General features: G+C 37.7%; 1 protein-coding gene across 4 annotated transcripts in view; it reads left to right on the top strand.

The window, feature by feature from the left end:
- Nucleotides 1-2,738: 2,738 nt before the first annotated feature.
- ROBO1 (roundabout guidance receptor 1) overlaps nt 2,739-16,676 on the top strand; it is a 569,906-nt gene continuing 555,968 nt past the window's right edge. For all 4 annotated transcript variants that reach the window (XM_070406018.1, XM_070406016.1, XM_070406015.1 and 1 more), the window contains exon 1: nt 2,739-3,006. In XM_070406018.1, the coding sequence (XP_070262119.1) occupies nt 2,739-3,006 (268 nt within the window). The remainder of the gene's footprint in view (nt 3,007-16,676) is intronic.

The following is a 16,676-nucleotide window of genomic DNA, read 5'->3' as shown; positions in this document are numbered from 1 at the left end:
TTGACTTAGTTCTCCAGCTTATTGCAGTGTGTCAGGTGATTGTCCCTGCTATAATTATCTTTTGACAGGAAGGAGGGGGAAGAAAAAATGACTGAAGTTAGTAAAAATGGGACCTTTTGTTTCCTGTAGGTCCAGCATATTACTAATTAAAAGCAGTACAAGGTACATAGAATGCACTGTAAGATGGTAAGATTCATTGATTAAGGCAAAGTCTATCCTTTCCTGAGACTAAGAAGGGGTCAGAAGGGTGCTGGGTAGGAACAGAAAGCAAAATTAGAAACTACTTAGGATGTTAGACATAAGTGAAAATCTACTTTAAATAGATTTAGATATCTCCTTTCAAATGTTAGTGAACTTCCTTTCCTCATCTCCATGCTGTTGTGATAATATCCTCATTCTCAGGGAGGGCTCAATAACAAAAATGCACAGGCCTATCACCAAGTCTGGAGGCATTCTGTAGACAAGCTGATATAGCTTGTGCTGCGGATTCGGATGGATTTTTATTGTATTTTTAAGAGTGGTTAAAAATGTGGATATCAACGTTAAGTGAAGCATTCCTCATAAATTGAAAGTAATATTTCATTTGAAGTGGTATATTTGTTACTAAGAAAAAATAGTCTAAAATTAAGGTGACCCTAAACACATTGTTTTTCAGTTTTTTTAATCTTTATTGTTGAAAGTATTACATATGTCCTCCTTTTTTCCCCATTGATTCCTGCTAGCCCACCCCCGCCCCTGCCCCTGGCTTCACCACCCCATTGCCTGTGTCCTTGGGTTATGCATATTCATATATGTTCTTTGGTTGATCTCTTTCCACCCACCTACTGCCCCCTTCTCTTTGGGATTCCACAGTCTGTCCCATCATGCTTCTATGTCTCTGGATCTATTTTGTTCATCAGTTTATTTTGTTTATTAGAATCCACATATGAGTGAGATCATGTGATACTTATCTTTCTCTGACTGGCTTAGCATAATACTCTCCAGGTCCCTCCATGCTGTATGTTTTAAAACAAGATCGTGGGTAAACAGGAAAGGTCCCTTTAGATGCCCTTTGATCCATTTGAACCAGCACCTTTCACTTACCTTCCTCCATCAACCTCTTTCATTCAGTAAGCTTGCATGAGAAGGTTACTTACTTTGTGGCAGAACTTTGGGCTAATACTGCCTCAAAATACACAGAAATGCCAGTTTTCCTTTCTCTCCCGTTGATGTGATTAAAACTCTGACCTAAACAACTTGTGCATACAAATCAGTTAACAGTCTGGAGGGGTAGAAAGTAGACCATTTCCCTGATAACCCACTCATTTCAAGAGTTGATTTTAAGGAGAAAATGACAACATCCATCTCTGGCAAGGCAAGGATGACCAAAGCAATAATGGCACTTTCCCCTTTAGTCTTCACAGATCCGAATGTTTTCTTTCTTTCCTCTCCATCTTAGCCACATCAGGGTAATTATATGACACCTGGGTGGGAGAGGAAGGCAGTGAGATCAAGTGAAGAAGCATGCTACATACAAAACCCAGGAAGTAGACTGATGTTAGACGTTTGAGCTTCTCTAAAATGTCTTGTCATCCCTAAATCATTTCTAAAAGAAATTTAAAGAGCTGTGTCTAAGACAAAATGTGTCAGCCTAGAAAAGAGAAGAAAGCAAGGAAAGGAAAGGAAAGGAAAGGAAAGGAAAGGAAAGGAAAGGAAAGGAAAGGAAAGGAAAGGAAAGGAAAGGAAAGGGAAGGGACACAAAATGAATGACCCCTGTGATCCTGTGATGTTTCTTAAGGGGCATTCCCTGCGTGCACTAGCTGCCTCCCTCGGAGGAGAAATCCTCTATAGGTGCTATTTAAGGTGACAAAGAGGCTGCAGCGCACCACCACTTGAATGACCTATGATTCTGTGATATTCGATTCAGGAGGCACACACTTGTGTCTGTCGGCTCATCAGCAATGGAGCGGCGTCTGCGCTCATATTTATCGGACACGGGTAGGTGTGATGCCTAGAGTGACTGAGCACAAGTGGAATTCCTAGTGGTGTGGCCGGGCTTCTCCCTGCAGTTCTGTACTGCTGCTCAGCTGCTGGGTAGCGGAGCGCCGGTCTTGCTAGGCTTAGCCTCAGCTCTAACAGTCTGCCTCGGAAAATGAATGTGCAATTTGAAAAACAAAAATCAATTCTTTCACTCAAGAAAAATCACAATAGATGGATGAAAATACTAATCTGGATGATTGTAATGTAGAATCTCAACAATGTGGAATGGTTTTAGATATTCAAGCCGCAATGTGCAAAGTTAGGAGTGTTATGCTATGGCATGCTTTTCAGTAAATGTATCTCAGTCCTTTAAGATGACAAATGTTGCTCGCTGAAAGCGGTGATGCTGCTCCACTTTCTTCATGTTGCTCAGGAAAAGTATGACATTTTAATCATTCGCCCTCCTATCTGACAAGACCCTATTTCCCCCCCAGCCTCCCTCCACCCATATGAGGTACAGTCCCTTGAGTCTGTAATTGGCAAGAGATGAAGCGATGATGGGGAGTGATCACAGTCAATAGCTTTGATTAACAATAAGGTGGGAAATTAGCAATGCTCGCATTCAGCCACCCTGCCCTCTCCCTCTTCCATATGCTGCCTCAGTCCGCGCTGGCGGCCTCACAGAGGGCAGTCCGAGCCCTTCCCAGCTTTGAAGTGCAGCAAAGGTGCAGGCAGAGCAAAGAATTAGGGAAATGAAGAAGCAGTCACTGTAAGCCAGGATGCTGAGACCTTCGCACAGCTCAGTGTGCCGCAGGAGGGGCGTGGAGGATGTGTGCTGTGTGCTGTCCTTGTGTGTTTTGCTGTCACATGTGGATTTACTTGTGTCTGGACATGCTGTGATCGAAATGGCAACCACTGTTACTACTGTGACCCCATCAGCAGCTCTGATGTTGTTTCTGACAGACCCTGAAGACCTAGAGAGGGGCACCGACAACGGGACGCCAAACCCCACCTCTGATAACGATGACAATTCGCTGGGCTACACAGGTAGAGTGTTTCCTTCCCAAATACTAACTGCCATTCCTCATGAAATCCCTCCACTTCCATCAATCATCAACCACCTGTATAAAATTATCGCATAACCCCCTTCCAGCTAACAGCCCTACAACTTGTCCTCATTTCCTGGACTTCATTCTTTAGCGGGCAGGTCATTTTGCTAAAGTAAACATTTTGCGGGGAGAGAAATTTGACATGAAAACTGCATGCATCCTTGTTGTCTACTTTTGATATTAATGAATGTTTATTAGCCTGAAACTTTGATATTGCTAATATGTTTAGAAGGATAATATTTTCTTGGAGATTTAATATTTAAATAAATTGCCACCAAAAGAAACAAGAGACTACTTGCAAATAATTGGGTTGTTTAATAATCTGTATTTTTTGGTCTTATAGTCTTATAAACAGCAGAAAACAAACTCTTAATAAGTGTGATGCAAATCGTAACGATCAACTTCTACCTCAGGATTGTGTTTACATGGCTTATTGTTACCTCATCCACAAACTCCTTAAATTGATGCATGCTTACACCAGCATAAAAGTAACGAATTAACTAATTGAATTGTTGGAAATGATTGATATTATGAATGTTTAAAAATGATGTCCCTGACATATGTAAATGTTTCATATAGAATTTGTAAGTATAGTTATAAGTATAATTGCATGTTACACACCTAACTCAGAGGCAATTTGACTAAAACTTCAGATAAAAGCAAAAAATAAATACATCACTTATAACCCATTATATTAGATAATGATGTGAGATGGTCTTATAGTATTAGCAGGTGTTTATTATTTTCTCTTTATTAGTTCTTACTGGCACAGTTCTCCACAAACTTTTCTAGTTGTGGGCTGTGAAGGCTGTGTGTGTGTGTGTGTGTGTGTGTGTGTGTGTTTGTGTTGAGGTAACTGGAAATAGAGATAATGGAGAACTCTTCTGTATCATTTCAATCTTACAGATGACTGTGTTAAACAGAGAATAATTCAATAGACATGTTTCATTTTGTATAAAGTAATAAATTGGTACTTTACTTTAGAAGCATCGTCACTGTCTTCATAGATAGAATTTTCAACAATATCTCCCCTCATCTACATAATTTTGGGTTTTAAATATTTGGAATATGTAATAAAATTAATAACACCTTTATAAGCAACTGTAATATTTATTACATTTATTTTAGTGTTATAGGTATCTTATTCTCATTTTACTCCTATCTTTCAACCTAAGAACTAAGATTAAAGGGTTAACAAACCAAAGCCCATAGATGGTGAGATGGTGGAGTTGGTAGGAACTTAGCTAGAACCAGAATTGTAAATGTTATTTCTTAATACTGTAAATACAAAGAAAGTTCGTATTTGTGAAAAGAGGAAATCGAGGTCTTGTTCTCTCTCCTGGGTCTCCTCATTCACCAGTGCATCCCTGTTCTATTCCCCCGTGCTCACACAGTCCAAACAACTACATTGTTTAGATATACTAATAGCATTTGCTCTTTGTCTTTTATGGATTTTCTGAAAATTACATGTAACCAACACATAAATCATGTTGGAGCATTGAATTAAGAGAACTTAAAAACAAAACAAAACAATGCATTTAAGATTAAATGTACCAATTTTTGAATATTTTATTCATATTTCTTTTTCTCCTTCAAGTTAATTAGTAGTCAGACTTCTGCCATTAAACATATTATTAGATGAATTAAAACAAGTTAATAAACTGATAAAAGTATCTTTATATTCTATAAGGAAACTAATTAAAACAGCACATTTAATGCAAAGTGACTGAAAAGCAATCTTCCAAACAGTTTTATTCCTGAAACTATAACACCCTATTACCTAAGAAAATGTATTCTATTTTGTTCCAGTAAATTCTTGTTTATTCAGGAATCTCTGTTCTACTCTATGAATTAGGCATGCTATTTGTCTCTTTCATTTGCACATTGACTATTTCTTTGTTCATTAAAAACTCCATTGGAAGTAATAAAAAATTTAATTAGGAAAATGTTTTTTGTCTGCTTGATAACAACTATAAAGGAAGATCTCAGCTCTGAAGTGGAAATACTCGTATAAAGAATTACTTGGACCTATCAGCAAATTTCTTTCTTTTGTGTGCCTGTGTACAAGTGTGTGTGTGAGAGAGAATTTACTGTGATCACATGTAATTGAGTTGATAGAGTCCTTGTATTATACAAGAGGCAATTTGGTTTAGAGCAGTGGTTCTCAACCTTGGCTGCACATTAGAATCACCTGGGAATCTTTTTAAAATCCTGATTTCTGGGCCTCACCCTCCGGAAATTCTGTTTCTTTGTTATGGGATGAGGCCACAACATTAGTAACAAAGAAACAGAATTTCCGGAGGATGAGGCCCAGAAATCAGGATTTAAAAAAGATTCCCAGGTGATTCTAATGTGCAGCCAAGGTTGAGAACCACTGGTTTAGAGGGAAGTGAGATGGCCTATCAGCTCAGGAACATTTTTACATATTTAATGTAAATTGTCTATCAGATCTGTCTAGAGTTTAGTATCTCCAGATATAGCAGCAAGAACATTGTTAGAAATAAAATGTAAATATAAAGCACCTTAGAGAATATACAAAGCAGTTGCCAAATAAATCATTGATATGAGTTAGTTGCAAGATTAATTTCCATGAAAGGTAAAAAAGTAAATAGATCATGTATTGTTGGTGAGGTCTACATGTTTTATGCAACATCTCAAAATGACTGTGCAAATTATAGATACTGGATTTTTTTTTAGTACATGTTGCTTCATTTAATTGAGCTGATTTGTGAGACTTTTCTTTCTCCCTCTTATATTTATATATATATAAATTAGTAAACTTCCCGGAAGAACCTACAATTCTGGAAAATATATTTTGGGGAACATGAAACAGTCCAAAAGAAGATCACCAGTCCACTAAAATTCACATTTACACATCTCCAATTCTCCTTTTTTTGGTCACTCCAAAGAGTATAATTTTCACTGCAAGCTAATTTGTCACTACAGCATCTGCTCTGCTACTCAACCACTTTTGGAAATGTCACTCTCAAATTGACACATCAAACTAGAATCCATGGATCTCATATCATACACATGAATTTATTTTTTATTAATGATCTATTCAACAAATGATCAACTCTTATTGATAACCTTTGCTTCTTTAAGCATATACCCTACTTATCTTAATTGTTTAAAAGATTTAATTGAGAGGCCCAAGGGGGGGGGGCATATTATAGAGTTCAGGATAGAAGCCTATAGCAATTCCTTTTCTTCTTACCATCTACAGCTACAATACTATAAAGCCATGTAAAATTTGAAAACATTTTGGTCTCTCTCCTTCCAATCAATGAGCAATTTCTAAGGTGCCACTGTGGTGTGTTATTAAAGTGGACTTGTCCATTATTTACAGGAAAGTAACCCATTTCCTGTTTATCCAAGCGTGTCATAAATATTGGGAATTATTTAACAGTTCACACTACATAGTCTTTATTGCACGAACAAGTAAGATGAGGTTTTAAATCAGCACTCTGTGGGGTCAGACACACATCCTAAAGAGGTCAAATATGTAATAATCAATGTTTTTTAAAGGAGTTTTTGAAAATGGTACATTATCTATTGACTTCTGGAAGTGCATATGGTCTTTTACAAATATGAAGAAATTAAGTAATATGTCTAAAAATATATAAAATGTCTGACATACATACACAATCCATGCAGAGTTTTAGATAGTGACACAAAATTTAAAGAGAAGTTTGTTAATACATAAAAATTTGGGAAATAAATGGGAGCTAATAACAACTTAATAACATTTTAAGTCTTTATTAGAGAACATCAATTATTAATTAGAAAATAAATTAACTTTATTTCATTTTCTGAGCACCAGAAAAGTCTGTAAATTTGATTTGTAATGTCTAAAATATATTCCTTGTTCCCATTTCTGTAAGAAAATATGTCTCAACTTCACTGTTCTGTCTTAAGGATTCATATCTTATATTTACAATAGCATATTGGAAGAATAGCTAAATGGAGACTTAAACACTTTAACACCAAACAACTATCAGAGACATCTGTAAGTTCAAGTAAAAATCTAGTCTAGAAATTCCAGAATCATTTTAAGTGGGGATTATGGAGTCTGTTAAAAATTAATACTACCTCCAAATAGTTTGAATATAATTTTGTTTAGAAGGAAACAAAATACTCTTATAAAACAAATATTCTGGATAAAATAGTATGTTTGCCCTTGGGAGAGAGATAGCAACCCCCAAACTGAAATTTGCCTCATGTTTTGAAATCTCAACTGGTAACTGTTAATTGATGGTGACATTGATTAATTGAATAGCTTCATAATTAAAATAAAACAGAAAGCCCATTTTTAAATTATCTATTGATACTAATATCTAGTATTCATTATCACTTTATGAATGCAATGAAGTTTTCTAAACACCTTACATTCAGTAACTCATTTAATCCTCATTAAAAAACCACTCAGAAGGTGCTGTTGTTAATAATGGCAGTGCCTGATGTCAGTTTCAACATCGTAGATGATAAATAGTCCAACATTTTCTAACTTCACAGAGTTTTTAATTTAAAAGCGGTTGTAGCTATGAGCTACATTTTAACATGTGTTTAAAATGTAAATAAGCTAGCCGTACTCCTTGTATACAACAGCCCAGTTCTGGTCACCAATATTTTAGGTCTCTGCTCATTCTTATCCAAGATTCATTATTATCACAATGACTAATGCACATGTATTTTAAGTCAAATATTGCCAAAAGCTTTCAACAGAATAAAGAAGGTCCCTACTTCACCTTCCTATTCTTGAACCTTTTCCCTTAAACAACCTTTTTTCTTACTCTTCTAGACTCTTCTTCTAGTAATTTCTTTTATATTTTTCAATCAAATGCATCTACAAATAGTTATTGATTTTTCAGTTTTAAACACATATAGTAAATATTTTTTTTCCGATTCTTTCACCATCACATCCTTAGTTAAATTAACAGGCGAGGTTTTTATTGGTATGACTAAGTAAGTTTTCTAGGTGAGTCTACTGTAAGACCAAGCAGTATACTATAATAGCATTTCCTTCTTTGTACAGAGTGTTTATTTTCTAGAGTTAATTTCATTTTAACCTCCTAAATACTTAATCATATCGAATATTACAGATATCTCTCTCCTAAAACTCTCCATGTGTTTGTCCCAAACTGAACTGTTTCTCTCTAGATGTGGGCCTTTTTTTTCATCACTTATTTACCTTAGGTCTCCTATTTCCTAGATCTAATTATTTCCTCTTTCCCAGTTTATTCTCTTGTTAAGAGAAGCCTACTCTCCACAAAGCACTTCATAATACAACTTTGAAAATATCAGAAACAGAGTTACTATGATGTGCTTTGTAGTGGATTATCCATCTTGTCTTATTGTTTGTTTTCCTTCATTATGCTGGGTACTAGATGGGACTTTTCAGATTGCAGAATTATTTATTTCCATTATAGGAAATTTTAAATTAAATTTATTTGGGTGACACTGCTTAATAAAATTATATAGGTTGCAAGTGCAAAATTATATAATAGACCAGAGGCCCTGTGCACGAAATTTGTGCACGGGGGGGGGGGGGGGGGAGGTGAGGGGTGTCATTCTTTGGTTGATTCTTATATACTAGAGGTCTGGTGTACAAAATTCATGCACTTGGGGTGGGGGGAAGGATGTCCCTCAGTCCAGCCTGTACCCTCTCCAATCAGGGACTCCTCAGGGATCAGGCCTAAACCAGCAGTCAAACATCCCCCTCACAATCCAAGACCGCTGGCTCCTAACCTCTTGCCTGCCTGTCTGCCTGATTGTCCCTAACTGCTTCTGCCTGCCAACCAGATCACCCTCTAACCACTCCCCTGCCAGCTTGATTGATTCCTAACTGCTCTCCTACCAGCCTGATCACTCACAACTGCCCTCCCCTGCTGGCCCAATCACCCCCAACTGCCTTCCCCTGCCGTGACCCACCTCCTCCTCCGGAACCTGCCTCCTCCGTGCGAGGTGGTGGAGACACTGGGACTGGCCTCCTCCATGCCACCCGGAGCCACAGGACCCCAGGCCTCACCATGCAGAGCAGCCGCTGGGCCCCGCCTCCACTGTGTGCGTGGCCATCTTGTGGGGGCCATCTTGTGACGACATCACGTGCAAGGGCATGAGGACCACCTAGGCCAGCCGTGGGCAAACTACAGCCTGCGGGCCAGATCCGGCCCATTTGAAATGAATAAAACTAAAAAAAAAAAAAAGACCATACCCTTTTATGTAATGATGTTTACTTTGAATTTATATTAGTTCACACAAACACTCCATCCATGCTTTTGTTCCGGCCCTCCGGTCCAGTTTAAGAACCCATTGTGGCCCTCGAGTCAAAAAGTTTGCCCACCCCTGACCTAAGCTTTTATTAGTATAGATGATCTGTATATTGCATTATGTGCCCACTATCCAAAGTCAAATATTCTTCCCTCACCATATATTTGACCCCCTTTACCACTTAATATCTCCCCACCCCCCTTCTCTTTGTTAACTGCCATACTGTTGTCTGTGAATATGAGTTTTTGTTTTTTCTCTTGTTCGTTTATTTGTTGATTTCAGTTTTATATCCCACATAAGAGTGAAATCATATGGCTCTTGACTTTTTATGTTTGAATTATTTTGCTTAGCATGATATTCTCAAGATCCATCTATGTTGTCACAAAAGGCACTATTTTATCTTTTCTTATAGCTGAGTAGTATTCCATTGTGTATATGTACCACATCTTCTTTATCCAATCATCTGTCAAAGGACAGTTGAGTTTTTCCATGTCTTGGTCAACATGAAAATGCTGCAATGAACATAGAGATGCATATATCTTTTCAAGTAAATGTTTTCAAGTTTTGGGGGTAGATACTCAGAAGAGGGATTGCTAGGTCATATGGTAACTCTCTACCTAATTTTTTGAGGACCCTCCGTACTGTTTTCCATAGGGGCTATACCAGTTTACATTCACCAGCTGTGAATAAGAGTTCCTTTTCCCCACAACTTCTCCAACACTTGTCATACTTCTCTTATTGATAACTAGAGGCCTGATACATGAAATTCATGCAAAGGGCTTGGCCCTTGCAGCCGCACCAGCCGCAGCAGCCTTGCAGCCCCAGCTTTGTCCAGAAGGTCGTCCGGAAGGATGTCTGGAAGGTCGTTCTGCTGTCCAGTCTAATTAGCATATTATGCATTTATTATTATAGATAAGCATTCTAACAGGTATGAGGTGATATCTCATTGTATTTTTTATTTACATTTCTCTAATAGCTAATAAAGTTGGATATCTTTTCATATACCTATTGACCTTTATTTTTCTTTTTATAATGCCCCATCTCTTTCCTCTGCTCTCCTTTGGAATTACTATTAGTCAGAAAAATTGACCTCTTAAATTGATTAATTAAGTCTCTTATATTTTCTTTCCTACTTTCTATTTACCAATGCTTTTAGAAATTTTTTGTATTTGTTTATTATATGTTAAATTTCTGAGCTTTTAAAAAATTATCTGATGCCCAAATTACGTCCATAAATCAAAATTTCAAGGTAATATTTCTGACTCTAGGCAAATGCTTTTTCTGTTATTCATCTGCAGCTCCCAATAGATAGATAGTGTTAAAAATCCACACAAAATTCATCTATTTACAGGTGAGGAAACCCAGACTCATAAAGCTATCATGATTTAACCAAGATAGTGCAGATATTTAGCAGTCAAAACAATTAGAATTGTATCTCCTAAATTCATTTTTAGTACTTTTTTGCAGGGGAGGGTGGGCTTGCTTGATGCTTTTAAAAAGCATTACTTTGTTTGAAAAAGAGGGAAAAACCGTATACCTAGATTTAGTATGTTGCAGTAATTAATGGCATTACATTTTCTATTTTCAAGCCTTCCCTTCTGCAATTTTAGTGCATTTTCAACTTAAAATGTCTCACAGAATTGCCAGGAAATGAGAAAATGTAGTAAAATAAACTGCAGAACAAAATAAAATTAACACTTCACTTTAATGGTTACATACATGTATAAATACTTTATATTTGTCTCCAGAAAATAATATACTAATTTAAGTTTATACAAAATATCTATTCTACTCTCCATGTAATATCTGGATAATCATTCACTTGCTAAATAAAATTTAGATACTGAGTGACTACTTGGGGAAAGTATTGTACTAGGTATATGAAGGTATACAGAGTCTAAACTGTATTAAAATCAATACCAGACATGGCTCCTCTTTGGATCATCATATCTGGTGGCCCCTCATTAACTTGCTCTTTGCCAGTCTGTGCATCATTAATTTGTGCTTAATAAAAAATTAATAAACATTTCTAAAAATAACCATTTCTACTTGTATAGACCAATATTGGGAATAAAACCATAACCTAACATTGATTTAACCAAATGGGTTCCTCATCAATTGTTAAAAGAAAGATATTTATTTATGTTGTAAAGCTGTAAAATTTGTTTTTTGTTTTAAATTACCTCAGTTATTCAGCAACTCTGCCAATTCTATAAAAATATGAAAGGAAGCAGATGAGACAGAAAACTGGGAAAATTGGTTGAATTTATATGTAATACTCCAAAAGTCTTTCTCCTTGAATCGAGAAAAAATGAAAAAAGTTTTCATCTCTATAATAATGAAAGCATAATATGCAAATCGACCGAATGACCAAACCACAGAACGACCATCTGGATGACCATGCTATGACACCCACTGGCACCAGGCCAGCCAAGGCGGGTGCAATGCGATTGGTCAGGGGCCCAGTCATCACTCCATGATCACCCTGCAGAGGAAGGCCCAGGCCACTGGCTGGCGAGGTGATCGATCAATTCGGGAGCTTCATGATCGCCCCAAAGAGGGAGGCCCAGGCCACCCACCAGAGGCCTGCGGCGGGTGGGCAGGGCCTCCCTCTGCATGGGCAATCCATTGTGGAACCCCAGCCGGGTGGGCAGGGCCTACCTCTTTACGGCAATCTATCATGGGGTTCCCAGACTGTGAGGGGGCACAGGCTGGACTGACGGATCCGCCCCCCCCCCCCCCACAGTGCATGAATTTTGTGCACCGGGCCTCTAGTTTTCATAATAATTAAAAAATAGGGAGTAGACATGCCTAATTCTGTCTTCCTGAAGTTTCAGGGATATGAGATATGGAAGCTTCACCTGGATTTGAGCATTAAAAAGTAAGTTGAACTTTAATGACAATGGTATTCTATGAAGAACAATTTAAATCAGTTTATCTCAATTATTTAAAAAATTAAGTAAGTTTTGTGTTGTCTTTATATTATTAACAGTCATTATATTTCTAGAATTTTTCATGAACACTTTGTAAATGAAAAATTCCTGCACTACTTTAGATCCCTTCTGTGGTTCGATGAAAAGTATCCTCCCATTTATTTTTAAATATTCATCACTTTTATTTAATTTAGGACATAATATACTTTTTAGATACATGGGTAATGCTAAGTTATAACCCTATTTAAATATCCATAGGGTATTTTATTTTTAACGAAAGTAGTTTCTAAAAATAATAAAACTAGATTGACTAGTAATAATACAATATCAAAATTAGAATAAAATATAGGTCATGGCTCTCATTCACTGCCTTGGCATTAAAGATGTCACAAAGAACACAGCTAGGTGCCTCAGTTGATTGGAGCTTCATCCCATAAACCAAAAAGATTGCAGGCTCAATTCCCAATAGGGCATATACCTAGGTTCCATCCAAAGTCAGGGTGTATGGGAAGCAACTTATAGATATTTCTCTCTCACATGGATGTTTCTCTCTCTCTCTCCCTCTCCCTTCCTCTCTTTCTTAAAATCAATAAACATATCCTCGAGTGAGGATATTTTTTAAAAAGACAAAGATACATATTTAGACTACCACCAAAAATGCCAACATTTACAGACATAGATGTGGTCAAAAAGGACTTTCTCTGACCATACAAATTTTATTATTTAACTACTGACATGATTTAACTCAAGTTCATACTAGAAGTTGCTACAGTATTTCTCCTACTGTAGCAAGTTCTAGTTTTCTCAAGGCCTTTCCCCTGACTTTTCTGGAAATAAAATTCTAACCTTCAAAGTAAAAAATGTTATCCTCATAAATATATGTACCAGGTTGGTATGTTCACAGATATTTCCATTTTCAGGTTGAGCAAACACATGCATTTAGAGGTGTATTAATGTTATTAAAGCAGAAGACAATCTAACTTAATATCAAGAGAAATTGTGACCTTTTCATGCAGTGTTCGATTTAGAAAACAGGGATTTTGACATTTTTTAAATTCAAATACCATTCTGAATACTCATGGTCCAAGAACATTCAAATAATAAACAAAAAAGGAACAGATGTTAAAGATTGGTCTTCAAACATTATGCCAGTGATGCCAGGCTAGCCTGTGATCTCGCCGACATAAAACCACATCCACTCCTCAGTGGCCGCCAAACCACTCAGCAGAGCTTCCTTAACTGTGAGCTGTTGGAAGCTAGGAGTTTGAGCACTATTAACTATTTTTTTAAAGCTCTGAATAGCTTTAGGGATCTCAGCAGGGATGGGTGGAATCAGTTCACTCATGGCATAGTGCCAGAATATGGCCAGTCTAGGCTTCAAGTCACAGCAGTGTTTATCATTACAGGGGATGGAAGGTTCTCCTCAGGATTACAGACAAATGGAGCCAGGGTTCTAGGATGGAAAGCCTGGGCCTCAAATGGCCAGCTGAATGTCACCCAGCCCCACTCCCAACACCCTTTACCCTATAAGCCCAGTTTTTTGTTGTTTTAGCCTTCCTAATTTATAAAAAAGAAATTATATTTGGCAGTTCACTAATGTTTTGGAAACTAAAAGATAATTAACTATTTGTAATCTCTAATATTTAGAGAAAATTTTAGCAATGGTTATTTTTTTTCTTCTTACGTTCATTTTTATAGAAATTTTTTCACAACATGGACATCAGTTCAACTTCAGTTTATCTCAAAAAGTAAATACTTGAGGGCTATGCAATTGGTACATACGCATTTGTTACAAAAGTAAAACATTTTACTATCATTTTACATTGCTGCGAAGAAACTGTTATCAACTGGGGCTACTGGCTGGGACCTCGATTCTTCTTTTCGACACAGAAAATATTTTAAGGTCAATGATAATGAAAGTAAAGCAAGCAGGAATGCATTGACCACAGCAAATATATACTTAGGCGAGTGAATCAAGGAAGGGCCTAGAAGAAGCAACAGGAAAGCCTATGCTGGGTTGCTTTAGCTCACTGGAAAGTCAGAGAAAAAGGGGCCTTGGAAAGGGTTCAGGGGGTTAGCCCGGGATAAGCTGCCACTGGCCATTGCTCCTCTGGTTGTAAGTCTCGTGGGATCTCTTAGAGATTGGGGTATACACGCCTGTAGAGGAATGGTACAGGTGTGCTCTTTTGAGGGAGAGCATGCACTGGATCCTTCATCCTGAGTATATTTATCTCTCTTGCTGGTAAAAATCTTAGGGGAGGTCTCAGGGGAGGGTCTCAGTAGAATATTCACCAGCTTTTCAGGTGTGTTCTTTTAGGGTTGGGGTCTCCACTGATTGGTCAGTTCCAAGGCAGGGGGTCATTAGTAAATGTAGTTGGTCCTGAGGCAGTCATGGTGTCACTTAACTGCTTTTGAGGCTTTTGTGGGCCTGGAGCTGAAATACAACTGAGGCTTAAATGTTATCTTTAGGGAGGAAAAGGTCAGGGGGATCTAAGCCACCTGGCCAGTGGTATGAAAGATCAGGGCTCTAAACCACATGACCAGTGATTTGCTAGAGGAGGATAGGTTACCCTGGGGGTGAGGTTCTTGTTTTTCCAGATTTTCCCCTTGCTAGGCATCCAGGGCTTTCTTCCTTGGTGAGTTACTATGCCTGGCCCATCATCCTTGCTCTGCTCATGTCTAACAAAACTGTTGAAGCAACTACAAGTTGGTACCACAGCTATAGGTGGGTTCTATAGTAGGTTATACTGTGGTAACAAGAAAAGACAAAATTTCTATGGCAGCAGATGTGTTCCAAGGGAACAAACACACAAATTATGAGTTTTTAAGGCTTTGCATGGTAGGGGACTCTGATCAACATAGGCCTTCAGGTTCCTGAGGCTAACAGATATGCCATCTTGACATAGGCATTTACTATTGCAATAGCAATAACAATCATGAGCTGGCTTTAAAAGCTTCTGTGTAGAAATCACTTCTGTTCTTTCTATTTATCCAAAGAAAGTCACAGACAGACCTAACTTCAGCAGAGTAGGGAAGTACAATCCCACCATGGTGTTTGGAGGAGGGAGAACTTAGAAAGGCTTGGAGAAAAGCACCAATGACTATTAGACTAGCAATGCAAGAAACAGTACATTCATCAATGATTCAAAACATATACTTCTTCCTTGAGAAATGAAACTGACCTTTATAAGGCACCCAATGTCTCCATAACTGAATATACTGAATATGAAGTTGATCATTTCACTGTTATAGAAATCTATAGTCAGTCCTTCTCTTCAATTCATTGCTGAAAAATAATTTTTTGTTCAAAAGTCATGCTATGCATAATAACCTGATATAGACTGAAGACATACAGTAATTGCTCAAATGGTATGGCTGGCAGAAACATAGTGGGGAGGAAATAATATTAGTTAGTCTCCCTTCTAACACCCCCCAAAGTCATCCAACCTCTCTAGTTATTATTCCTGAATCAATCTAGGTCCATGCCTCTGGCTATCTCTCCTTCCAGATAAAGTGGAAAACCAGTTGTACCATTAAAAATTCTTTCCTCAATAAAGATTTACTTTCTGTACTGTCCTTCTTGGGAGTCCTGTATGGGCTATAATGGAGCAATAGTCCACTTCCAACCAACACCAACATATCATGCAGAAAACTAAATGCATATCAGGCTTAGTTCTTCCCCGTGTGGACTGATTGTAAGAAACACCCCAGGTGACCATACTTACAGATTGAGGGAGAGGTGGCAATGTAGCAGGAATAGATACATTGTGAATGGGAGCTACCTGCACATACAGCATGTTTCTGCTTTGAGTGCCTGCTTGAGCTTAATCTAGCTTTCCCCATGCCAATTCCACTTGATGTGGTATGCTGCTGAGCAAACCAACTTTATAATAGTCAAGCATTCCCAAGTTCATGATGGTTGTGTGATTTGGGGAGGAATTTAGGTTCCTTGGATTAGAAGTTCAATCATTTCAAGACTGAAATTACAAGATAGAAACTGGATTTTAAAAGATTAACTTTTTTCCAGAGAGGTCATTGCTTTTCTCTAACGCCCTATGTGGTCTATGCTGTGATCATATCAGAATTGCCAGAAACACCATATCACATCCCGTGGTTGCACAAGTCGGTAATTAGGAAGAAATAGCTCATCCAAATGAGGTATGTTTCCTCCATTATCCAAAGATACCCAACAAGCAGACAAATCGATGAAAAATGTAGGTGAAGGAGCAGTCACTTATCTTTCATTTTGGCAAGAATATATGACGTGACTGGACTCTCCCAAATTTAGGCATATCCCTAAATTTGTATGGGATTTATCTCCCATCCTCTCAATGGTTATGCCTTAAAGATGCATATAAAGTAACAGCTGCTTAGTGCTCACCGAAATCTATGAGCATGCTTTCAA

Source organism: Myotis yumanensis, unplaced genomic scaffold, assembly GCF_028538775.1.
Source record: "Myotis yumanensis isolate MYYU_CA2020_CCGP unplaced genomic scaffold, mMyoYum1.0.hap1 SCAF_2, whole genome shotgun sequence".
Classification (NCBI taxonomy): domain Eukaryota; kingdom Metazoa; phylum Chordata; class Mammalia; order Chiroptera; family Vespertilionidae; genus Myotis; species Myotis yumanensis.
This window is presented reverse-complemented; position numbering and strand designations above follow the sequence as displayed.